Raw genomic sequence first — 25,598 nt, forward strand, 5'->3', positions numbered from 1 at the left:
CCTTATCTTGGCGTTTGCGTTTCGCGGGCTTCTCGGCCTTGACGGCAACGCCCTTAGTAGGTTGCTTCTTTGCTAGTGCCTTTCTCTTGGTCGGCTTGGGCACAGGTGTGAGCTCCTTCTCCTCTTCGTCGGAAGAGTCGTTAACAGGCTAATTACGTCGTGGGCGAGCTGGTGGTCCGGAGTAGCTACCGTACGGAGTGAGGAAGTTTTCCAGATCGTTATCTCCTTTAGACTCTTCGTCGAGGGCGTCCAGGGTAGCCTGAGCGACCTGTCTCCTCTTTTTACGTTCCTTAGAGGCCTTAGACTTGCGATCATGTTCTTTTACCATCTGGCGCATAGTCTTAATGTCTGGGATCCGGTTGTTTCCAGCGTCGGCTTCAGGCTTATTCAGGGTTTGGTCGTCCCAGGTCGGCGTGGCGTAGGCGCGAGTGTAGTTTTTTAACATCGTGGACGCAGCGATAGGGTCGATGCTTTTAATAATTCGATCCTTTCCTTCGCCCTTGAAGGTGCAGAGGGCCTCCAGGTCCTTAAGAATCTGAAGAAGTCTAGGGTAGTAGACAGTAACTCCGCTCTTGATATCGTCATAGATGCGTTTAAGCCAAGTGAGAATGTCGATGTACGGGACGTTGATAATAAAGGGAGCTAACGGGTGAAGCTTTGCTGAAATTAGCGCCTTGAACTCCTTTATGCGGTCGATGGAGTTAAGGAGGGTAAGCAGGATGGACTTCAACTGCCTCTTGGGCTTTGACTTGTTTTCCGCAGCGTCGCGTTGAAGTACTCCGTCTTCTCCTTTATTCCACCGGAACGCCTACTCCTTCGTTGCGCTAAAGTTGGTAAACCGCCCAAATTCTCTGGAGAAGTCGTTAAATGCATTTTGGTAAGTCTTAACGACCTGATCGGTGATTTTGGGTTGTTTGTCTAGAAGAGTTGTAGGCCTCTTAGCACTCTGCTACCTACTAGTTGTGCGTAGGGTCTTGGGAGCGCGAGTTGATTTCTTCGTTGGGGTCTGCTAAGGTTGGTTCTAACGACGTAAAGTCTCTGTTACAAAGGTTCCACGCAAGGGGCCCTAGTTGAAGTCACCTTTTCCAGTCTTCTTCTCAGGGATGGGGTCGACTTCGGATCCATCCTACAACTCCTTCTTAACGTTGGCGGCTTCGGACTCGGCCTCTTTAGCAGCTTTGCGTTGTTTCTCTGCCTTCTTCTCTGCTTTCAGGATAGCCGCTTCTCTTGCCTTTGCGTCCTAGTATGCTGTCAGGTCCTCTTCGGTTGTGTGACTATTCGTTCTCAACTTTATTTCGTATGACTAAATGGCTTTGAGGTCCCTGGCTTGCTAGGCCTGAAAGGCCTTATCCGATTGTCCGGTAACTGGATTAGCTTAATAAAGTGTTGCAGCGTGATTCTTAAACTCCTTTTTGTCGAGGATGACTGTTTTTTAAGGAGGAGCGTTGTCCTCATTTGGGACTTCAGCTCCAGCTGCTGTGGTATCCTCCTGTGTGTTCCCGTCGCTTAGGACTTGTGCGCTTTGATCCGGTATCTGCGCATTGCTTGCTGCGCGCTAATTAAGGTGGCGGTGTCGGAACATGTCGTCCTTATCGCTTAGTGGATCTTCGGCCGCCAACAACTCGCAGTTAACTTTAGCTTCTGCTGCTGCGTCGATTGCGTCTTCTTCCCTTAGATGAGGCTGCGCACCCTACTAGTTGTCCTGAACTTCATCTTACGCACGAGCGGTTGCGGTCTCAGCGGTGACTTGACGTAGCTGTTCTAGAGTGATTGGATTGGTGGGAGTGTCGACGCGCGCGTTCGGGTCGTTGGCGTCGATGCTAGACTGGTTGTCGCCTATCGTGGAGGTGGTTTTCGAGTGTTTTCTCGACTTCTTGGTTAATTTGGGGACGTTTTCGAGTGCGTTGAAGTCCAGAAGTGGTGCCTCGTTCTCGGGGTTAAGGTTGTGCCTGTTTCTGGTGTTCACTATCGCGATAGTGCTACTGTGCAATGTCAACACCTCTACTAATGCAAAATGAGGTGGTTGAAGAAGAAGAGAAAGTGGAAGTGCAAACGGAAAAGATATGAGCTCTAAGAATGAGCACAGACCAGTGCTGAGGAATGCGTTACGGGTTCAGAAGTACGCGTGGTTCGGCATGTGATAGCTGTTTAGGCCTTCCAATTTCAGTTTAGCGCAAAAAGTGAAGTGAATTTGGCTTTAAAAGGGTAATCCGGTTGATGGATCCCTGGATGTATACGTCCTGGACTACTTGTTGAGGTGGTGAACGTGATAATTTAAGTCCGCATGTGATGTGCATGTGAGGCCATGTGTTGGCTCCTGATCGTTGTGCAGACTTCTTTCTAATAGTGAAGTTGGGCTAGGCATTTGCCTAGCCCTCACCCCCGAGATCCGGTAGTGAAGTTTTACTGTCAGCGCAGTCCTCACCCCCCAGATCCGGTGGTATCGTCATTCGGAGCTGGTCCAGAAAGGCGCGATGCCGTTATGCTGACAGCAGTTTTGTCATCCCGTCCGCCGGCATTAAGGTGGTTTCGACCTATTCGACCTCAAGGTCTCCGGCTTGGTACCTCTTACGCAGCCAGCACTACTGTATATCCACATGCCTTATCTTAGTGTCCAGCTTTTGGCCTTGTGCAGTGACGACTCGAATGGTTTGCTTGTTGTCACATAACAACATGCCCTTGCTGTTGAGGCTCAGGTCTATGTTTTTGAACACTCGTTCCCACCAGATCATCTCCGTTCTAGCATGGCTAAGTGCATATAGCTCTAACTCCGTGGATAATTTAGTAACCATGGTCTACTTCGTGGACTTCTAGTCGACAATCCCTCCAAACAAGAAGAAAACTATACCCTCTGAGCTTCTTCGCGTCTCTAGATCGTCTGCGAACGAAGCATCTGAGGCTCCGAAGAACTCCAGCGGTTGCGACAGGTAGGTGAGCCTGCTGTCGTCTTTGCCATACTGAACGCTTAATTGAGAGCTTTGTAGCAGATATCTAATACAATGATCTGCTGCTTTAAGATAATGTTCGGCTAGATTTACCAGATGACGTGCCAACAAAGAAACTGCAAAAGCGATATCCGGTCTTATGTAGGATGCTGCGAAGTTAAGAGAACCGACTTTTAACTGCATCTCCTTGATTATGTGGGGTTTCGCCTTTTCTTTTGCCGGTTCCTGATTAAAGTTCATAGGTAGAGGTGTATCCGCTCTTTTTTCAGTTAATGAGATATTATATCTTCCGGCGATTTTCTTAATGTAGGTGTCTTAGTTGAGCCACATGTCCCCAGTCTCTCTGTTCCGGATGATTTTGATTCTACAGAAGTAGTCGATTGGGCCTATAACCCTTATCTCGTATTTGGCTATCAGCCTTTTCTATATATCTTCGGCGTGAACTTTGTGTTCATAATGAAATGCTAACACAATGTTATCGACGAAGAAGAAGATCATGACTTTTCCATCGGTGTATAGGCAATCAACGACTTGCCGTAGTCCAAGCTCTTCGACACCTTCACTCAGATCTCCCCACCACAGCGCTAGGGACTCCTTAAAGCCGTAAAGGGCGCGAACGCATTTCAACAGCATGTTCGGGTCTCGAAAACCGTCTGGGGGTTGAAGGTAGATTAGCGTCGGCAACTCAGAGTTTAGAAAGGCGTTTACGGTGTCCATCTAGATTGTTTCTAGGTTGAAGTGTGCTATAATTGCCATTAACAACCTGAACAGCCTCGCTGCGAGGGTGGCTGCGTACGTGTCAAGCTCGGTTAACTACAAGTCTCCTCTTGCACAAATTCGAGCCTTAAACTTCTCTAAGTGTCCTTTTAAGTCTTGCTTGTATTTAAACACCCACGTCAACGGGACGGTTAGGTTGTTTCCTGCTTAACTTTTGGGGATCCAATAGAACGTTCTAGTGTCGAGAGCCTTTTGAAACTCTGCTCTAGCAGCCTTTTCGAATTCCTCTGAGTACTTGTGCATAATAAGGTCTTTCTAGCGTTTTGGTTCTGGCGGTAAATCTCCGATAAGGACAGGTGCGTCTTTTGCGGATGCTCCTTCCTCTATAACCGCCTTTATCGCAGTAATGGCGTAGACTTTGGCCATCGTCGCATGAGTCGCGAACATTCCCGTAGTGTCGAATAAGGTTATTTCGCCGAAGTTAAAGTCTATAACCTCGGTGTCAAAGCTTTGAGGTGGCTGGTAGTCGATTATTCTCTGCCGTTAAGCCGATAACGTTAGTTTATCGATCTCATCGTCCGGATCCATCTGTTCCGGTCCCCGCTTCCAAGCTTGATAGAAGGGGAAGAGTTAATTGTCCGTGTATTCGATGCCTTAGACACTAACAAACGTTTCCACGATGTCCTCTCGCATCTCTTCAGGTCTGTTGTAGGGGATTGTATATTCGACATCACTGTCGTCTTAAATTGGAGCACCTCTTCGGAAGGATTCCGGAATTTCGACCTCTTCACCTTGTCTAGCGATGTAGCTTATGTACATAGCCTCTTGTAGGTTATGAAATTGATGTGCTTCTGCAGCGTAGTCTAGTTCGACATCAATCGCAAGATTAAGTGGTACTACCATGTTTAGATCAAAGTCGTAGAGTCCTTCGTACTTCATCTTCTCGTTAAACACCACATCTCTTGTCCTAATCACCCTGTCTAGGCTTGGAATCCAGATTCGAAATATGTTGTGTCCCTCGAACCCGACTAGGTATCCGATTCTTACTCGCTCCATCATCTTCTCCCTTTTAGGGACGTCTTTTGGATTGGTTTTGTGTACATACGCTCTCGACCCGAACTTATGGATGTGGGCGATATCTGGCTTCTAGTTTGTCGCTATTTCCTATAGGGATTTGTAACCCAATGCTTGCGTTAGGGCCCTGTTTATGATGTAGGCTGCTATTACGCAGGCTTCATTCCAGAGATCCTTTAGGAGCCTCGATTTGATGATCAGTGTCCTTGCCATCTCGACGATGACGCCGCCGGCTCGTTCTGCTGGGTCCTGTGCTTGCGTATACGGTGCTGAGGGTTTCCACATCACTGATCCCTTGCGGAGTGCGGACTGAAACGTCAATCCGTACTTGGGGTCTGCGTCCGATCCAAGGGCGAATATTTCACGACCTATACTCTTTACAAAGGTCTGAAGTTCCTCAAAGCATCGTACCAGGCTCGCTTGATCCGTATTCGGCATCGTCCAAACGAAGTGCAGGTGTGTCGTCAAATCCACGGCGTAAAACATGTATTTATCTCCGTTCTTTGCCATGTTAAATTCCACGATATCGGCCGCAACGTCGGAAAAAGGTGCTAGCATCCTGATCTTAACCGGTTTTCTTCGAGAAACGATTCTTTTCGACTTGCTCTGGGCGCATAAGTGGCATTCGTGCATTTTAGGGGCCGCATCTCTATCTTTCAGATACTCCACGCCTTTAGCGGCTCGATAGAGTTCTGATATACGATCACCCCCGATGTGGCCCATAACTCGGTGCTATTAGGCCTGAGAGAGGACTCTAGGTCGTCTCGCAGCCCTGCTGTCCGTCGCGAAGGCAACGAGCCGTGTTTGATCGGCTAGTCAATCCCTTTTCAACGCTATCTCGACGCTTAGGGGTTGACTGTTCTCGTCAAGTAGCTAATTGATGATTTCAATCCTTACTTTCGGCGTAGTCGCCAGGTTCAGGTATAGTAAGCCGCTATATCGCTTGATTTTGGCAACAACTGCTCCGGATTCATCTATCCAGTTGTCGGTCCTCTCGTCTAAGAAGAGGCTGAAGTCTCTGCACAGCCCAGTCGACACGATGTTGACGTGAAATCCGGGTATATACAGGACGTCCCTTAGTAACAGCGTGATCGGCTTACCTGAGGGTAATAGGAACTACACTTTTGCCGTGCCTCTTGCAGCAGCCTTTATCTATTGGTTCCCGGTGTAAATCGACACGTTGTATAGTATATTAACGACCTCAAATCCCGCCATAGTTGGATTGTTTACGATGTAAACGTTCGAGCTACTGTCTAGAAGCTATCGATTTTTCTCGTCGTGAGCTTCGGTCGACATTACTCTAAACTGAGTTACCGCTCTGATAGCGTGACTGCCATACTGCGTCTTTAGTTCGTTAGAGACGATTGTCCCACTTGAACTAGGTGTTCCGGACCTAGTCCATTCCTTTGGTACCTTAGTGATCTTGTGGTGATCCTTTAGTCCTATAGCAATAGGGTCTCTAAACTTCATCTGCTAGAGGCACTTGGCCTTGTCCTTCTTAAGGACGTTCCGGTAGTTGTCGAGGAATTTCTTATCCTCTTTTGTCATATCGGCTTTATCAGGTCGAAGACGATAGTTGACGATAGGACAATCTCCTAGTTTTGGACACGCTTTGTCGGCGTCTTTACCCGTATACGGTCGACAGGTCCTGTCCTTGTTGTTGGGCCTGTTCCCTCTGTTTTGATCACCTGAATTGGTCGTTGCGTTAAATGTTACCTAACCTGTTCCGGTGATTTAAGCCTCTTCAGACCCAAACGTGGCGTTTGCACGGAACTGCTTGGCCAAGTTGCCAGGATCTCTGTTAATGAACGCAGTCACGTCGTGAACGCATTAACTAAGATCATTCTTGCTCGCCAACAGTCTTCCTGTGGTAACATCAATCTTGTCTTCCACTATCCGCACGAAGTCGTCTTTCAGGATGCTAGCGGCCGGATAGTGTCCTCTGACCATCTTCTTTTCAAGCTTAATCCACTTCTGCAGGTGCATGAGGATGTTGGACGACTTGGGTCCAGACAACAGGTCGTTATGTTGTTTAGAAAGCATTCTGCGCCTCGTTGCGTCGTCCGGCGCGAATGTCTTGGTTACGAAGTCCATCCAGCTTGCCAGTGTCCCAGACTGTTCGTTAAGGTCGTCCAGGTACGTTAACGGAATAGTCCGGCTAAAGTATTTTTTGAAATCTTCTTTCTTCTTCCTAAACGTCTCGTAGATGACGGATTCTCTGGTGTAGTTCTTCATTTTGGAGTCGAAAATGGCTTCATTTTGTTGCCACTTTATGAAGTTCTCGCCTTCCAGAAGTTGAGTGTCTGTAAGGCCCAAATCCGTCTTGTTCGGCATGTTTGGGACCTTTGGTTCTAAAGTTCGGTCCACGGCCATACCGTCTTTGACTATTGGGGTTGTCTCTCGCATATATTGCCACATATGGTTGTTAATTGCCGCCGACTTGGTGTTTAGGTACCATTCGTCGTACTTGGTTTGATCGGTGCAGACGATTTCTCGACGCTTTAGTCCTGTTGCGGTTAGAAAACCCAACGAGTCTAGCTTAAGACCTTCTATTGTTGCTTGTTGATGCGAAGTTGTCTTTAATCTTGTTGTTCAAGTCGAAACCGGGCTCATAACTGTCAATTAAGTAGTGCAATGCAGGGGTGAACTTCAAGATTAAGAAAAACCATGTGTTTCTTAAGGTTATCGACCTAAAGACTATATAGACGCCGTGATTCCAAATACCCAAAAGGGGTTGGGGTCTTATCGCCAATATCCTATAATATCATATAGGACACTGACCACGTAATCAGGCTGTTGGAGTCAATATCCCTGGTCTTACCCTGTTTCATGAATCAACGCTAACAGATCGACAGAATGATTTCTTGGGTATGCATAACACGACAACTTAGTCGCGAAGTCGTCGCTCCAAAGTCCCGACAGCCGAACAAGAGCGTGAGCAGGAGCACAAGGTGACAAGGTGTTTGCATCAATCACCCTGCTGTCGCCGATGATGCATGCAGACCGAACCAGCATCATGTTTGAGGTCCCTGATGACTAGGAATTTTAGTACTGATGGCCTGCCCGAACCCTGCCCGTGCACAAGGTTTTCGTCCGGCTCTGGGTTGAATGGTGCCAGGTGGTCCAACCTGAAAAAAGGTCAACAGGGAATGGTCAGATGCAGGCGAGGCTCAACATCTGGAAATGGTCAATGGTCCCGGTGATGGAAAGCTAATGCTTATTCCCCTCATCTCGACCACGTGGGAAAACAACCCCATCTCACGTCTCGACGACATCTTTTCCACTGCAAACCCTCAGTCTTGTCCTCAATCATCGCGGCGTGCTGATCGCAGCCCTCTCCACGGCGAGCACTCTCCATCCTTCACCTCCTCGCGCTCTAGGGACGACTACCTCCAACAGCCGCCGCAATGGCGCCCCAAACCGTCACCGAATTCTTCGTCTCCGAAGCCCGTACCCACGCCCTCGCCGAATCCAAAAACCCTCATCCCACCGTCCACATCGCCCGCGAAGACTCCTCCTCCTCCGGCGGCGGCGGCGGCGGCGGCGAGCATGAGCTCCCTCCCGAAAAACGCGGCACCCGCGCCGACCGCTCCGACATGCGCCGGATGGGAATGGCGCAGGAGTTCAAGCGAAACTTCTCCTTCATCCCCATCTTCGGCTTCTCCGCTGTGCTGATGATGACGTGGGCGAGCGTACTGTCGGGTGTTAGCTATGCGCTGCCGAATGGAGGATTGCCGGCGTTGATTTATAATTATGTTGCGACGTTGGTGGGGTTTGGGGCGGCGATTTTGAGTATGGCGGAGATGGCGAGTATGGCGCCGACTAGTGGTGGTGAGTAGCGACTTTCCTGTCTTGGTCGTGGGAACTGTTGAGTGAGGCGATTTGCTGACGGCGTGATTCTGCGTTGTAGGTCAATACCATTGGGTAAGTCGCATGGCGTCCTTCACGAATAAGTGATGATGTTGATGATCCATCCCAGGTCTCCGAATTCGCCCCAAAATCCTCGCAAAAAATCCTCTCCTACCTCGTCGGCTGGTTCTGCGTGCTCGGCTGGCAAGCCGGAATCGCAGGCCAATGCTTCACCGTCGCCACCCAAATCCAAGGTCTACTGGTCCTTAACTCCGCCACTTACATTCCCCAACCATGGCACTCCACGCTCCTCACCATCGCCGCGGCGAGCGTAGCCGTGATCTTCAACTCCTTCTTCGCGAGAAAGTTGCCACTTCTTGAAGGATTGATTCTCATCTTGCTCATCTTCGGTTTCTTCGGCATCCTCATCCCGCTGTGGGTATTCGCCCCTCGAACGCCGAGCGCAGCCGTCTGGACGGAATTCACGCAAATAGCAGGCTGGCCGAATATGGGTACCGCATGTCTCGTTGCTCTCACAGGTCCAATCTACGCGCTCATCGGCCCGGACTCGGCGGTACACATGGCGGAGGAAGTCCACGACGCTTCTCGCACACTGCCGTGGGCGATGGTGTCAACCCTCGCGCTGAATGGCCTTACGGGATTGGTAATGACCATCACATTTGCGTACTGCGTGGGACCGATGGAAGCCGCGCTGACGCCGCAGTTCAATTTTGCCTTCATCGGAACATTTTACAACGCCACGCAGAGTAAAGCGGGCACGACGGTCATGACGCTTGTGGTGACGACGCTGGCGTTGACTTCAGCGGTGAGTAACGTCGCCACGGCATCGAGGCAGTTGTTTGCGTTTGCGCGGGATCACGGATTGCCGTTCGCGGATGTGGTGGCGAAAGTGAGGCCTGGTTGGGATATCCCGTTCAACGCGGTGTGCATATGTTTCGTGTGCACCTCGTTGTTGAGTTTGATCAATTTGGGGAGTCTCGTGGCTTTCAATGCGATTCTGTCAATTGGAGTGGTGGCGTTGTTGACGAGTTATATTACGAGTATCGGGTGTATCTTGTTGAAGAGGATTCGAGGAGAGGAGTTGTTGCCGAGGAGGTGGTCGCTGGGAGTGCCATTGGGGTGGATCTCGAATGTGGTCGGGTTCGTGTATGTGGTGTTGGCGTTTGTCATGGCGTTCTTTCCGCTGTACAATAATCCGACGGCGGAGCAGATGAATTGGGCGAGTGCGGTATATGGCGGAGTGGGAATTGTGGCGACGGCGTATTATGTCGGCTGGGCGAGGCATATTTATATCCCGCCGGTATCGAGGTTGGCGAAGGATCTGTGATGGGAGGGAGCTATCTTGAAGATCTTTGGACAGAGCGACTGCATGAACGTCCCCAAGAAAAGTTTTTTTCCAATTCTTCCTAGAGCAGGTCAATACCACAGCGAGACTGACTTGATTGACGAGAGCTCGAGTCTCGGATTCTTCTCCTCCAGCTCAACCGCAGTACTGCGCTTTGCGAGGTCTTTGTCCAGGGAAATATTGCAGACGTCTCCATGGCGCCATGGGGGCTCATGTTCCTAGACATAGAGCCATGTCCAGGGTATACATTTGGGCCTGCCAGGTTGAGGCCTGACGACTTCAGACCCGGGCTATATCCATGACGTGTGCCTCTCCAGAGTCAATCCGTAGGACGTGGTACGGCAATCAATCGATATGCGTGTCGCTTTCTGCTTTATCCTGAGATTCGAGGCCGCGTCGTATGTTCTCACCGGTCGGCAGAGCCTCATCAGATGTTGTTATAGAGTGAAGTCCCGCCCAGCGCTTCGGCCGCGTCAATCCCTCTCCACTTTCAACCAAGAACGACTGGACTCTGCACACGTGAACCATCCTCCAGGAATAGACTCGATTCAGGAACAGGAAACGTCGACTTCTCAGACTTCACTCATTTGTCCATCTTCCTCGACTCCACACTCCTCGGCCGCGCGTACTCAAACTCACTCGTCTTCCTCTGACGACATTCGACCCGATTTACGCGCGCGACTGGCGGAAGACGGTACCGTAGCCTGATCGGCAGAGAGAGAGGAATACGAGACGATGGCGTACAACAGAGGCTACAACCCAGATGCCCTTCCTGCGTGAGTCGAGTCTTGTCCTTGTCTTCCTCTCTTCAATCCACTTCAGTACTTTGAAACACCACAAACTTGTCCCTCACTGACTCGACCTTCGACACTCTCAGACACGCCGAACCCGAGCAGGCAGCACAAATGCTTCACACTTCAGGCGGGCAGCCGCCACGACGCGATCATCCGAATGCGAATTACAACAAGCCCGTTCCGCCTCCACCACAATCTGGAAACCTCCGTCCATCCCACGACGATCGATATGGAGGAGGAGGAGGAAGACAGAGCTCAGGCGGATATCAATCACCAGCACCACCCGGCGCATACGGCTCTTCGAATCCCGCACCTCCCCCACCACAGCAGCAACAGCAAGGATACAATGACTACGGCCGTGGAAGTTCACCTCGCTACGATCAATACGGTCAATCGCAGCGCCCACCACCCCAACAATCCTACAACCAACAAAACTCCTACACCTCCGCCCCACCACCACCCCGCTCCTCCTCCAACGTCTACCAAAACCCCAACCCTTCCACCAGCGGCATAACCTCCCCACCTCCACCCGCCTCCTACGGCCAAGGTCCTCCACCTACCCACCACCGCCCTCCAATCCCTACCGAACAACGCCCTCCCACAGTCGCACCCCAAGCGCCACGCTCCTCCACCGACCGCGACAATCTCTGGCCTCTCTTCCTCCAAGTCGACACCTCTCGCTGCGGTCAGCTCTCCGAACCCGAACTCCAGCGCGCTCTCGTCAACGGCGACTACACCGCTTTCGACCCACATACCGTGCGTATGATGATCCGGATGTTCGATACGGACCGCAGTGGGACGATCAACTTTGACGAGTTTTGCGGGTTGTGGGGGTTTCTGGCCGCATGGAGGGGGCTGTTTGATCGGTTCGATGTGGATCGGAGTGGGAATATCAGTTTGCGGGAGTTTGAGGATAGTCTTGTGGCGTTTGGGTACAGACTTTCACCTGCTTTCGTTGGACTACTATTCTCGACCTACGCCAAGAGTCATTCAAGAGGGAGAGGGGATGAGCATGAACGGGAGAAGGTGCTGAGTTTCGACCTCTTCGTCCAAGCGTGTATCAGTCTGAAGAGGATGACGGATGTGTTTAAGAAGTTTGATACCGATCGGGATGGGTATATTACGTTGAGCTTGTAAGTTGCACATCCATCCGAGCTGGTTAAATGAGGAGGGAAGAGGGAGAGGAATGATTGCTAATGTCGAGGATGTGATTACAGCGAGGAATTCCTTACAGGTGCGCAGAGCCTCTTCTTGTTCAATTCCATTTCGTCCGTGACGGATACGGGACTTTATTGAACCACGCGACGGTCGAGGACGAATGACAACTGACGACTTTTCGAAGAAATCTTGAAGCAGAGGGGATGAGCTTTCAGCCAGGTACAACACGAATCCATCCGTTGGACACGCTCGCGGAAGCCTTGGCTCCAGTCCCATCGAGGAGGTGTGAGTGAAAGGACTTACGGCATGCTACGCACGGTGAGACGATACCATGCGGGCAGCATCTTGCCCAAAAAGGAGCAGGGCTCGTACAAGGCCGATGGCAGTTCGCAGTATCGACAGAGTGCAGCGTCGCTGGAACTTGCATGGCAGGAACGACTTCGCAAGAGGCATCCAGTCTCAACAAAGGGACGTCCAAGATGATATTGCGGCTGCATTGAGCACCGATCTCAACATCACGCGCATGAAGTCACGAAACGTCCCACGAGATGAGGAAAGAAGAAAAATGAGGAGCAAGACTGGATTTAGCACAGAGCAGCCCAATAGCATGAGATACCCCCATGATGATCAACTGCTGAGCAGCTCAAGATTTAATTCGCTGATCGTGCGATCTCATTGACCATCACATGTGCTTGCAAAGCGACACCTCACTTAGCGCGCAAAGCTGTCCCTCCATCGTTTCGACAACATAGCACCTGCAAAGAACTTGCTCACACTTATCTCCCTGCCTACCTCATCGACCCAACTTCTCCACCCGCTCCCTCAACTCCCCAACCCACCCCTCCACCACTTTTCCATTCCGTCCATTCGCCTCGCCACTCTCCCTCACCGCTTCCTCCACCTTCTCCAACCCTTCCCTCCAAACTCTCAATTCGCTCTCCATCTCCGCTTGCCGTTTCTCAATCCCATCTAAATCGCTCGCCGCCGTGGCCGCTGTGGTATGTAACGTTCGCAAGGACCGCAGCCGGGTAGTGAGGTGGGGTATTAACGGCGTGAGTGATGTCAGGGTCGGAAGCAGGCCGTGAAGTTCCGTCAAAGTTTTCAAATCATCGGCGCTGAGCAGGGCGGAGGTAGCTGGCTTGGCCGAGTCCGCGGTTGTTGATTCTTCTTCTTCATCGTCAGTGGTAGGGGTTGAAGCGGAGGGTGTGGAGGCGCTGTTGTTATTGGCTGTCGGTGGACCGCGTTGAGATTGTAATTGGGACAAGGACGCGGCTTCGGATTTCAATTTGTGGATTCGAGATGAAGCGGCTTCGAGGGCGGAGAGGGAGGTTGCTGAACTGAGGGTTGCGAGTTGTTGGTCGAGGAGGGTGAGGGTTGGGAGGAGGGGTGCGGTGAGGACGGAGATTTGGCTTGTTGGGTCGAGGGAGGAGAGGCCTAGGGCGGACTCGAGGGCTGTTAGGCGGGTGTCGAAGGTAGTGATTGAGGTGAGGGTCTGCTCGTCGACTGGTTCACTTCGCTCTGGCGTTGACGTCGATGGTTGTGTACTCGCCGTAGCGGTGGGTGGAATCGTGGGCGCGTCGTGATACTTCGATCCTGTCCTCTTGTGTCCTCCCGTAGCTCCTCTCGTCTTCGCACCACCGTCCAACTCCCCAATCATCCGTCCCAACTCCTCCAAATATCCCATCCCATCTCCTCCACCCTCACCCTCCTCTCCCCTCTCCTTCTCAGCCTCAACCCGACACTCCTCCACCTCCCTCCTCAACCTCGCGATCCTCGCCTCCAACCCTTCCTCTTCCTCCTCACTATCCACATCAACCCTCCTACTCCTCTTCGTCAGCCCCCTCCGCTTTCCATCAACCCGATCACCATAATCCACCCCTCTCGTCTCAACCCCACGACTCGCTCCCACGAACCGCCGTCTCGCTTGTCCGGGATGTAGTCTCCTCCTACTAACTCCATATCCACTTGTAGAGACATCTTCCTCTTCGTCTTCCGGGTCGGAGGTGTCAGATGTGTTTGCTCCACCGTCGGCGGAATGGGAAGATGTGTTGGACAAACTGCTGGAGGTGCGGCCGCCGGTTTCGTAGACGTCGGGAGCGGTGTCGTAGCCGGGGAGTTGGGTTAGACGTTGAGGTGGGGCGGCGGGTGTGGTCATTGTGAGGATTATGTTGGTGTGTTTCCGGTGGGAGAAGAGGGTGGAAGGTGTTGTGTTGATGTTGCAGGTCGAAATGTGGAGGTGAGCTTTAAAGTTGGGAGAGAGCTTGGAGACGCACCAATCTGCCGTCACTCAGTCCTGCCGAGGCGAGGATGCTCAAGAATGACTTCGGGTGAGAATGACACGATCAGATATCAATAGCTCGTATTCGACAATAGCTCATGAATTACTCAAATAGCAGTAGTAAACTGATTCTATTGATCATAGTAAGGAGTGTGATCTCAGTGCCATCTTCCAACGCCAGCCCCAAGCACGCTCGAATGCTCCCAAATATCTCAAAAAGGACAGTCCACAAAGTGAGCAAAGCTCATTGATCCCCAAAATGCTCGTGTCATATCGCCAATTCAACCCCATGAATCCCGTATCCAAGAAGCGCTACTGAGTCATCATTTATTACTGAGACATATCATTAATACCGCTGCCGTGTCTTCCTTCCTCCTCCTCCTCCTCCTCTCCTCCCTCGCTCCTCACCACTCATTGCTTCGGCCTCTTCGCCTCCCCGCCAGCCGCCTCCTCCTCTGCCGCTCTCTTCCTCTCCTCCTCCCGCCAACCACTCCCGTTACTCACGACCGGCGTTTGAAAGTTCAACGGGCTGGGAAGCATATTCCCATCTCCTCGGCCAAAACCCCATTCCGGATAGAACGTGCTCGGTGAAGGTAGAAGGTTGTCACTCATGAATCTACTAGGCAGCGCGGATATCGGCGTTTCGATGTGGTTGCTCGCTGCATCCCGATTTGTCGCATGCGGATTTGTACTCATTGGCGGAGCAGGACGGGCGAACGGATTCGGTGGACCTTGCGCGCCGGCGGAGAGTATTTGGTTCGTACTAGGCGAAGGTGGCGGGAGATGCACGCCTCCGTGTGAAGGCTGCTGACCTTGTTGCTGTGCGGCGCCGGGATTGCTGGTTTGTGGTTCGCTGGTGGAGTCTGGTTGGCCGGATTCACCTCCCTCATCACCGGACTGCTCGCTGGGAATCTGGACTTTCAATCGAGGTCGCTTAGGTTCTGGTTGCTGAGGCCGTCCCATACCGGGTGTGTTGGATGTGCTGGCGGATCGTTGAGGTATTTGAGGAGACTGCGATTGCGGACGTGACGTGGACTGCCTGAGTTGAGGGGATGACATGCCGTTCGCGCGGGCTTGATTTTCGCGATGCATTTGAGCCACATCGATGGATTGTGAGCGTGGTCCAACTCCATCCAGTTTGATCAAAGCTTCGTGTCGAGGCATCTCACTGTTACCCGTCGCACCCCAATGTTGTGCGAGCAATGACCGACTGTCATCGATGGGTGTGAATATGCTATGCGATTTGGCGTTGGCGGGTAATGGCCTTGGTTGAGGTATCGGCGGACTTGCAAACTCGTTCTGCGGAGGTTGTGGTGATGGCGTTGGTCGTTGCTGTTGAGTCAATCTCGGCGATGGCTGTCCAGGCTGCTGTTGTTGCTGTTGAGGTGGCGGTTGAAGATGTTCCGGCGGTGAGTTGCGTTGCATATTGGCTTGAGGCGGCGGCGCTTGAAATCCTGGTGGCATGGGTGATCTGTTGTTCTCTCTCATGAAAGCCTGCTGCATTTGAGGATGAGGGACGTTTTGAGGTGGATACGGTGGAGGATACGGTCCTTGAGGAACACCCGGCGGCGGTCTGGCCATCGGAGCTTGACTTTGCGGGTTGAAGAATGGCGGGTTCGGGCTGTATGCATACCCAGGCTGCGGTCCACCTCCAGGCGCAAGGTTCGAGCTTACGCGACGATGTTGCTGCGGGTTTTGCGCATTGCGAGATGACGGTCGAGACATGCCTGGTGGCAGCGGTGAGGGTCCTCGATTGAACTGAGGCATGGCGCCGTTGGGTATCGGGGGCGAGCCTGACGGTGTCCCATGTCGTACATGCTGAAAGCCTGGATGATTTCCCATCTGTGCGTGCTGCAACATGCTATGATCTGGTGTGCCCCGCTCCTCTCCATGATCCTCCCCTGCTCCTCCTTCATCGTCTTCATCATCGTCACCACCGCCTTGCTTGTCCGCGAAGTCCTGAGGTCCCTTGTGTTCGTGAGCGCCGCCGTACTGTATATTGTCAGCTGTTGTCCTGCCATGCATCTCTTTCTTCTCCCGCGCTTACATATTGGAAACGACCAACGATCTCGTTGATGTCGGAGGATGAGTATTCGTAGAGCTTCTTGTTGTGACCGAAGATGACGACCGCGACGTCGACGGAACAGAGCACGGAAAGCTCATGCGCCTTCTTGAACAAGCCGCCTTTTCGCTTGAGGAAAGTGACGGATCTGCATATTGTCGTCAGAATCATATCGGCGACAACCAGCTCGAGTACTACTCACCGGTTGCGATCATCCCGAATAGGTTTGATCTCAATCTTTCGACGACCCATCGTGGGTTGGAGCGAGCACGCTGCTCAGAATGGCCGTTGCGAGCACGCGCGCGTCTAGCAGCACGGCTTCCACGAATAAGTTGGCCAGGTTCCGGGTCGAAGGTTGCTAACGGATGAGGCGTCTGTGGCCGACCGTTGCGAGAGGGTTAGGAGGATTGCGACGAAGTCGGGCGCGGCTGAGTTCGGAAGGTGTGAACGAGTGACTGGAGATGAGACGTAATGTGAAGAAGTTCGCATTCACACTCTCGTCTTCGATGGAGATATCGCAGCAGCAGTAGCGTGATCTGTAGGCGATCTCGGGCTGGTGGAATGGGTGGTAGTTGCTAATTATAGGAGCGAAAGAAGGTGCTATCGGTGAAAGGTTGTTCTGACAAAGGGCAGGGCCCGAGCGCTAGAGGCGGAAGGAAGGGCCGTCATGCGACCCATGCGACCCAGGCATGGCCAGTTGAAACGAACCTCACTCCGACTTTCTTGGTCGGGCTGTGTGCATGAATGCCTGCATATCAATACATCATACTTTCTTTTCGCTCTTCTCGTCGTCGTCAATGATCTTGATGAGCCCATCTCGGAGTTCCCGCTTACGGTGTGCTCGTCTTTCCTCGCCCTTCGACTGCCATCGCCAAGCAGAGCTCCGATACCACGTTTCATACGTCGCGAGAGTGGTCTCCTTGCTACACACATGTCAAACAGCAGAATGTTTAAGAATATCCGGCTCGTGTGAGCGGCGTATCCGATGCCGGCATTGGGCGTGACGTCGATTCTCCGAGATGGAGCTGAAGAGATCGGCAAAGAGCATGGGAAGGGTATCGTGTATCGTGGGCAGATGTCAACTGCCTCAGATGTTGACATGCGACGTTTGCATTTGCCTCTGTGGCGTATGGCTTCGGAAATTCGTTTCAAAGTCAGGATAATTTGGAAGAACGAGGCGGTGATGCTTGAGAGTAATCTGTGAGTACCTTGTAATGGATGAGCTGGTGAGGGAAGCACTCAGACCTTCTCGTGATGAACTGATGGCCCCCACTTGCAGTAGATGTGAACTCGTTCTTGGACTTCGACACTCGATCAGACGCAGAGAGTGTTCCCGCGATGCAGTTCACGGTTCAGCGACATGCCATGTCATACGTACCTCTCCTCATTTCTACTACCCTGCTCTGTGTTCACGTGTGCTTCATCACCGGTATACTGATAACCTGCCCTGCGTGAAATCAGTCACTGGATAAGAGGTGTTCAGTCATGGGTGCTGTGGAGAAAAAGTGTCCCTTACCGCGGTCAGCGTCCGTTGGCGGAAATCAAAAGACGTTCACATGAGCACGATCACTTCGTAGCTGCAAGTCACCCGGAAGCTCACATTACCGGCGGAGGAAGCTACTCAGACCCACCACGTGGTACCGCCGTCGTCAATGCCTCGGGCACAAGGCCACCTACCTTAGTCGCTCCGAGCCATGGCCTCACCAAGAACATGAACATCGACAAGTACACCTTCAACAGTGTGTGCTTCCACTGGTGCTACGGAGGACCATACCACCAATGTCGTCTGCGTTTGCATCTCCTCATATGACTCCGACCGCGCTTACCGGCGTTTAGCTCCGCCGCGCGGGAACAGGGCGGGAGCAGGGTTCCGAACAGCACTTCACCACCCCCATTGGCCACTTCACCACCATCGACCTCAACGACCTGCCACCGCATTCACGAGCCTGGGATATGACTGGACGAGAGCGACAATCGGAAGAGATTTTCTCGACAATAAGAAGAAAAGAAAGACGAGGCTGGGACGACGTCTGATCTCTTCTTCTTCCTCGTCGGATTCCTTCTTCCTTTCCTTTTCCTCAGACACACTCACCACCACTTTCCCTTCACATCGCATTTTCCACAGCATACCAAATCAGCACCACTTCCATCACACACTCCGCTACAATGGCTAGACCACTGCAGCAAGTCCTCGCCTACCGCAAAGATCTTGTCGACGCCGTCACGTGCGGTCCAGTCACCGATTCCACCACCCTCGTCAATTTGCACAAGCCAGATGAGGACACCGGAAATGGCAAGCTTGTTGCTTGTCTCACAGGCATCGCTCGTCCCGCAAAGAGCTGCTTCCTGGTGCTCGAGAACGGCGAGACCCTTGGCTTTTCCTTCGCCCGCGGCGAAGCTCCTTACTACCTTCAGTTTACGTTCAACAGACTTGTAAGTCATCTTTCACGACCTCGCAGAACAGCACCACTAACAAATTCTAGCTCACGGCTCCCGCCGCACGCGTCGAATGCCTCATCCCAACTGGCACTCCAGGAGAATCGCCGCTCAAAGTCTCACTCGAATTCGCCTTCACCAACGAGGCCCGCCAGTCTGAACACATTGCCCTCGAGAAGTTCGAAGTCCAGCCGCGTGTCGAGCGCCTCGGCCGGCGCAAGGACGAGATCGTGTTTGACAGCTATGGCGCTTCCTGCGAAGGCCTTGTGAACGCCGAGAAGAAAGCTTCGGCACTTGGAGAACCTGTCGCCCGAATCCTCACAGTCCTGCGCGGACTCATCACCAACAGATCTGGCACAACTCTTCGATTCCGCTTCTTCAACCCGATCGAATCATGGGACTCCGCCTTGCCAGTCGTGCTTCCGTACATCGATGGTCGTAACAAGCTCCCTTCTCTCTTGCTCCCAGCATGGAGCACACTCTGGCCACCGAAGCCCGAGCGCAGCATTGCCGAGCTTCTGAAAGCACCGGCACCGCATCCAATGGTACAATTCGAGTGCGGGCCATTTACAACTCCTACGCAAGCCTGTGTCGAATACTACGAAAGCGCGCGCATCCAGCACCTTGAAGAAGACACTGCTCTCGGACAATGGAAGGCGGTCGATCACTTTGGTACTTTGTATCAAGTTGGAGGCGCAGTCGTGATGGCGCTCCGTTTTGGCGACTTCAAGCAACTTGGCGGTCCAGGTGTCGGCCACTTCTCACTGCCGGACAAGCTGACTGTGAAGATGCGCTGGGAGAACAGAGCCGGAGACCAATTCCACTGCGATGCTGCTCGAAGCACTCTTCCGATTCAACTTCCTTCCGTCCACGATGCCCTCTTCATCATCACGAAGGCCAACGACAAGATGCTCGATGCCTGCGTCAAGCCCTCCGACGATATTCAGGGAGAAATCTTGAACATCCACGTCACTTCTTCGGAGAACAAGTTTACTTTGACGAGCAAGTTGAGTGCAGCAATCAACTTGGTCCATCCAGACTCCAGCAGATGGCACGATCTCCTCATGAACCACGACAACTCTGCCCTCGAGACGGTCGACCTCGCGATGAAGCGAGTGGACGATGTGGAGATCACTCCGGAGATCGAGGAAGCGGTTGAGTCCGCCATGCGATGGCTCCTCACATTTCAGAACTGGAACGAGGAGCAGCTTATTGCTCTTCGAAGCCTGCGCAGCGCTGTTGGCTCGATGGTACTCATCAGCGGTCCCGCAGGCACAGGCAAGACCCTTGTCTTGCAGGCCCTGTGCGCCTTCTTCTACAAGCTCGGTTTGCATGTACTTGTTCTTGCTCCCGCCAACAGCAACGTACGTATTAGTCCTACGTCTTCTCGGCATCGCTAATCTTCATGATATCTAGGTCAAGGACTTCATGGCCAAGCTCAACAAGCTCTTTCCTGAGATTGACGCCACCCGCGTCTTCCCATCCTCCAAAGACTTCAGCCCGGACAAGATCGCCAAGAAAGCCCACCGTGGCGAGGACCCAAAGAATTCAACCCAAGGCCCGCTCCAGGAGGCCGATACTGACATCCTCGAGTTCGATATGGTCCGCGCCGAAGTTGACTCTCGTGACAAGCGACAGAAATTCGACGACTGTGGTCTTGCGGCTCAAGTTCTCAAGCTCGCTCGCGAAGGTGAGATGTCCAACGTTGAAGAGATTGCTGGCGTGAGCGAGGACTCCTGGGCCATCCTCCGCGCCTGCATTCAAAAAGCCACCGAGGGTACATTCGACTGGCGCAACGTCAAGGATGTTCAGAAATATCAGAAGGCGTATGATGCGTGCAAAGCTCATCACATGGCCCTTTGCCGCCTCGTCGCCACCACCACTGGTAACTTCCGCTGCGATGACATTGTCAACAACTGGGCCATGGAGAAGCACGGCGTGAAGTGTAACGGAATAATTTATGTGCTGGAGGAAGCCGCAAAGGATACTGAGATTGACAGCATTTCCCCGATGGTATTTCCGGAGTACCGACACAAAATCACAGGTGTTGTGATGTTGGGAGACGAGAGGTACGCTTTGGAATCCCCCCAAAATTGTTCGAGACCACTGCTGACATCCATACTTCAAGGCAACTCGAGCCATGCAACACGTCGGCCAAGGGCCAGCTCTGCTTCAACAACTTCACCGACCGACTGAGCATTCCGCTTCTCTCTCGACTCAAGGGAGAGGGCTTCCCATGCACGGAGCTCGTTGTCCAGCATCGCATGAGCAAGCACATTGCCAATTGGCCCTCGCAAAACTTCTACGCCGGCGGCATGCTCAACGGTCCAGGCACCGAGCACACTCTGGCGAACAAGAAGCCCGGTCTGTACTACTGCGCCATGAACATCATCTCCCGCCTCGATGCATCCTTCAGCACCACTGCCGATCCCATCAATCAGGACAAGGCGCTCCGCACCCACTACTTCTCGATCACCGGCACCCGCGACTCCTCCAAGCGCTCTCCATTCGTCAATGAGCACGTCCGCTTCTTCTTCAACGAGATCTTCTGGGATCTCCACGCTTACTATGGCGAGTCGATGAACGAGAACGTTATGGTGAGCACAGTACCTCTCCAAATCCATGAAACCATGCTGACCGCCACGACAGATTATATGTGCGTACAAAGGTACCAAGCAAATTTACCAGGAGGCGATGTCCTATCTCCAGAAGAAGCACCAGATCCCAGCCTGTCAGTTACCGCAACTCCTCACCATCGACTCCTCGCAAGGCTGCGAGGCTCCCGTCACCATCATCGATTGCGCCGTCCAGCAGTACGACCCGAGACTGAAGAACAAGGTACGCAATCCCAATTCTCTTCTTCGTCCAAGACATGAACTGACCCTTTGACTCCAGCACATCGGCTTTGTGGATGACGACAAGCGCATGAACGTCGCGATGACTCGGAGTCAAGATGTGAGGTGGGTCCTCGGTGGGGCATGTTCCGTGGCTTTGCGCAAGGACCGGAGCAAAGAAGTTGCCACCCCAGCCTATGTCCGCTACCGGGACGAGGTCGAGGGCACTGGAGAACTCACCAAGCTGCCAATGCAGAAACTTCGACAGGGCGAGGATTGGATCAAGAAGTTGGAGAAGCGGACTGTCTGCTGTGGATTGAAGTTCAGGGATGAAGTCACAGAGAGTGAAGAGTAGGACGGCAAGACGCTGAGTGATGATGGACATGGCATGAGAAAGTATGAGATGGAGGTCACTGACCGCAAGAATGCATGACTGGATGGAACAAATTGCAAATCACGATGGAGAAAGAGATGAAGCTGGATGAAAGGGTCACTCGCCTGCTGGGTAGATACTACGAATAGTCTTCGGCAATGCTCGCAGCAATACTTCTTCGTGTCTGCCGTCTCTGGTTCTTGTCTGCTGCTTACGTGCTGGTGGTGGACCTTGGCATGTCTCGCCCCATTCCACGTTTCAGCTAGACTTTGTCGCCCTTCCGAACACCGATGTCTTTCTGCACGCCCTCTTGTACGGTCTTCCTTACTCCTGGTGGAGGAGTCGTGCCGCTTCGACCACAAGATGCGGCTTTGATGACACGACCCAGACCAGATGAACAGGATACTTCCTCCGCCCTGCGGCTTACGAGTCTGGGGGTGCTTTCGTAGTCTACAAACTGCTCTAACGTACAGCGACGAAATTATTGCCAGGGAAAGGAGAGCGTAGTCTTGAAACGCTGTTGACTTTTGACTCGATGGACTGCTGTCACAAAGCATGATGGCTCTCTGCTCAGCTTGGAGAGTCGGCTTGGTGGTTTCGAGATGGCCACGAGAGTCCTGCCTCCAGATCCATCGAGCGGGTTCGTGGGAGCGGATTCGGCTTGGTTGATCTGGTGCGAGTTCGCTGTGAAGGGCATCGTTGCCGACGGCGAGGATACACTGCCGTAGGGGACGGAACTGGAATAGATGCTCCCACAACTCTTGGCCTCTTCTCCGTCTGAAGTAGATGGGTTCAGGCTCGCGGGTTCGGATTCGGTTTGGGCGAGCGGGTTCGGCTTCGTTGATCTGGCGCGGGCTCGTGGTGAAGGGCATCGCCGCCCACGGCAGTGTATCCTCACAGACCTAGAACTGGAAGCAGATGGGAATGATGCTCCTACAGCGCTCGGCGGCTACCTTACTCTGTCGCCGTCTGGAGTAGGTCGGGCTCGGGTTCGGCTTGGTCGATCGGGTTCGGCTTGGCCTTGATCGTTGTGGCCTGCGGCAGCGTGTCTCTTCTCCTTTCTACAAGTCAAACCTCATTAGATAGCGAAATAAATAGAGGCGTGCATTTGTTTGCAGCCATGCGTCACCGCTGCTGTCGTTGGCTTCTGTTAGCTGAGTCGGGTTCGGGCTCGTCGATCGGGTTCGGCTTCGCCTTCGAGATTGTCGCCGGCGTCAAGGCGTGCCTGTCTGCACGCAGGCCTGCAAGACGGAGGGACGATACATATGTGCCGTGTTCTATGGCCATAGGCGATCGCTTCCGTCGCGATGTTTCATCTGTCAGGTCGGGTTCGGGCTCGTCGAGCGGGTTCGGCTTGTTAGGTTGGGTTCGGCTTCGCCTCCGATGGTCGCTAGCAGCAAGGTGTGGCTCCCCACAAGTTGAACTGCATAAGAAATGCAGAGGAAGCGGGCCGTTGTAGCTATATGCAACCGCTTCTCTTGCTGTCTTTCTACATGCTAGATCGGGTTCGGCTTGGTTAGTCGGGTTCGTAGAGCGGGTTCGGGTTCGGGTTCGTGAAGCGGCTTCGCCTTCGCTGGCGTTAGTAATCGCGTGCTAGCATACGATCGAGTCCTCGTTGTAGAGCGCGTTTCTTACGGCCTAGGCACTTGTAGATCTGGCTCTAGTTCTTTGACTTAGCCTTGCTAAGTTACGCGTGTGGGTAGATCAGGTACGGCCTCATCGATCGGGTTCGGCTTCGCTCACTAATTACCTTTGTACCTTGTCGCATATTTTGATCGTATCCTAACGTAGCGAGGTCTTATCATGTGCCCTCGTCTGACTTGAGCGTGTTCAACTTCATCGTGCAGGTTCTGCTTGGGGTTGATCTTGGTAAGAGAGGCCTCTACTTCGCTGTGAACTCGCTGGACAAGGATAGTATTTACCGTGCGGATTCGCCTTGGCCTTTGTCGAGCGCGTTCAATTGCGCCTTAGTCGAGCGACTTTAGCTCTGCATTCACCGCGCGGGTTCGGCTTCGGTTTCGTTTTGGTGAAGCGGGTTCGGCTTCAATTTGGTAAGAGCGGGTTCGTCTTCACTTTGCTGAGAGCGGCTTCGTGTTGGTCTTAGTAAGAGCGGGTTCGGCCTCATATCAGCGAAGCGGGTTCGGCTTCATCTTGGTAAGAAGCGGGTTCGGCTTCATTATTGGAGAGGGCGGCTTCGGTCTCGTCTTCGAGGAGCGGGTTCGGCTTCGTCTTCGAGGAGCGGGTTCGGTTTCGTGTTGACAAAGCGGGTTCGGCTTCAAAATAGTGAAGCGGGTTCGGTTCCACTCCTGAAGAGAGCGGGTTCGGCGTGGCCTTCAGCTTGGTATGGGAGGATTAGGCTTCGTTGCTGGAGAGGGCGGCTTCGGCTGCATGTTGACCAGAGCGGCTTCGGCTTCGCTACGATATTGTCGATCGACCTCAGATTCACTCGTTGCATGGTGTATGGAGGTCATTTGACACGAGCAGGACATCTCGACAAGAACTTGGGTATATCGCTGTATCGTATCTCTTACTCCAACTCTTCCCCATCACAACCCCTCCCCAACCCACTCCCACCACCCCTCCACCTTCCCCTCCCCCTCCCCCTCCCTAACATTCCCCCCCACAACCTTCACCAACACCCCACTCTCCTCCACCTCCCCAAACCCAAACCCCTCCCTCCCAAACTCCCCCAACCAATTCCCCTCTTCATCCTCCGCCCCTCCCTCCTCCCCACCTGCCTTCACCACCCCACTACTCCTTCCCCCTCTCACCCGTGCAATCTCCTCTTCCAGTTTCACCCGCACCACCGCCTCCGGCAAACTCGTAAACACATCCTGTTTATTCGCCGCCACCAGCACCCTCACTTCTTCCGGGCCTTTGCTTCCTTTCCTCGAGTTGGCGCGTTTTTGTAGGAGTAGTAATACATCGTGTAGATATTCTGCGGCTTCGGTGAGGCCAGAGGGGGAACTTAGAGCGGCGGAGTCGACGGTGAAGATTATGTTTTTGGGTTGAGGGGTTGCTGTGAGGAGGGTGAAGGCGTGGTGGCGGAGTTTTCCGTGGCCGGGGGTGTCGGTTAGGGTGAAGGTGGGTCGGTCGGAGGAGTCGTTTTCGGAGCGGAATTGAGAGGAGGAGGAGCGGATGTGGGAGGGGAGCGTGCAGTTGGCGGTGAGGGGGGATTGGGAGGTGTGGGTTGTGGGGGTGGTGGAGGTTGCGAACTGCGAGGAAGGATGAGGTCAGTGGTTTGGAGGTTCGATGAGGGTTGTGGTACGCACGAGTGTGAAGAGACTTGTCTTTCCTGATCCGCTGGGTCCGACGAGGAGGATACTTGGTGCTTCTCGTGAGACGGCTTGTCGGTAGAGATATGAGTGGATCAGGACCGGGAGGATGAGGGCGATGAGGAGCGTTACGACGATGGCGGAGAGGTTGCCTGAGACGGACCAGGTGAACCAGTCTGCTAACTTGCTGGACGTCTGACCGGTCATGACCGTGACGGTCGTCTTGGTGAGGGTGGAGGACGGCATCGTGGTTGGTGATGTAGAACTGGAAAGTGGAAGTCGGACGATTTATTGAATGGTCAATCGTCAAGCTTGAGTCAGGGTCCACAGATCCGCGGTCGGGATGCGCCGCGAGAGTTGCGGGAGTGTGAACTCTGCTGTCTCAATCTTGACCTCTTCTTCCTTCTCGACAACAACACATTCACTGTCATTCCCAG

General features: G+C 53.0%; 6 protein-coding genes across 6 annotated transcripts; 3 read left to right on the forward strand and 3 right to left on the reverse strand.

Moving 5' to 3' along the window:
- Positions 1-8,143: 8,143 nt before the first annotated feature.
- Positions 8,144-9,933, forward strand: MYCGRDRAFT_109296 (uncharacterized protein; the record flags this gene model as incomplete). The annotated part of the gene is made up of 3 exons (XM_003853093.1): positions 8,144-8,567; positions 8,647-8,660; positions 8,716-9,933. The coding sequence occupies 3 exons, from the start codon at positions 8,144-8,146 to the stop codon at positions 9,931-9,933; spliced, it is 1,656 nt and encodes a 551-aa protein (XP_003853141.1).
- Positions 9,934-10,686: 753 nt separating this feature from the next.
- Positions 10,687-12,196, forward strand: MYCGRDRAFT_92851 (uncharacterized protein; the record flags this gene model as incomplete). The annotated part of the gene is made up of 3 exons (XM_003853094.1): positions 10,687-10,727; positions 10,829-11,878; positions 12,088-12,196. The coding sequence occupies 3 exons, from the start codon at positions 10,687-10,689 to the stop codon at positions 12,194-12,196; spliced, it is 1,200 nt and encodes a 399-aa protein (XP_003853142.1).
- Positions 12,197-12,696: 500 nt separating this feature from the next.
- MYCGRDRAFT_92852 (uncharacterized protein) lies at positions 12,697-14,058 on the reverse strand (the record flags this gene model as incomplete). The annotated part of the gene is made up of 1 exon (XM_003853189.1): positions 12,697-14,058. One exon carries the CDS (start codon positions 14,056-14,058, stop codon positions 12,697-12,699), a length of 1,362 nt encoding a protein of 453 aa, XP_003853237.1.
- Positions 14,059-14,592: 534 nt separating this feature from the next.
- On the reverse strand, positions 14,593-16,730 carry Rlm1 (transcription factor protein; the record flags this gene model as incomplete). Its single annotated transcript, XM_003853188.1, has 4 exons — positions 14,593-15,722; positions 16,077-16,173; positions 16,229-16,391; positions 16,446-16,730. The coding sequence occupies 4 exons, from the start codon at positions 16,493-16,495 to the stop codon at positions 14,593-14,595; spliced, it is 1,440 nt and encodes a 479-aa protein (XP_003853236.1).
- An 851-nt stretch (positions 16,731-17,581) lies between these two features.
- MYCGRDRAFT_92854 (uncharacterized protein) lies at positions 17,582-21,868 on the forward strand (the record flags this gene model as incomplete). Its single annotated transcript, XM_003853095.1, has 8 exons — positions 17,582-17,672; positions 17,821-17,982; positions 18,369-18,676; positions 18,727-20,043; positions 20,096-20,748; positions 20,808-21,276; positions 21,329-21,517; positions 21,575-21,868. 8 exons carry the CDS (start codon positions 17,582-17,584, stop codon positions 21,866-21,868), a joined length of 3,483 nt encoding a protein of 1,160 aa, XP_003853143.1.
- A 2,564-nt stretch (positions 21,869-24,432) lies between these two features.
- On the reverse strand, positions 24,433-25,391 carry MYCGRDRAFT_100057 (signal recognition particle receptor beta subunit; the record flags this gene model as incomplete). Its single annotated transcript, XM_003853187.1, has 2 exons — positions 24,433-25,101; positions 25,159-25,391. The coding sequence occupies 2 exons, from the start codon at positions 25,366-25,368 to the stop codon at positions 24,433-24,435; spliced, it is 879 nt and encodes a 292-aa protein (XP_003853235.1).
- Positions 25,392-25,598: the final 207 nt, after the last annotated feature.

The sequence above is a fragment of the Zymoseptoria tritici genome, chromosome 4 (assembly GCF_000219625.1).
Source record: "Zymoseptoria tritici IPO323 chromosome 4, whole genome shotgun sequence".
In the NCBI taxonomy this organism is placed as follows: Eukaryota; Fungi; Ascomycota; class Dothideomycetes; order Mycosphaerellales; family Mycosphaerellaceae; genus Zymoseptoria; species Zymoseptoria tritici.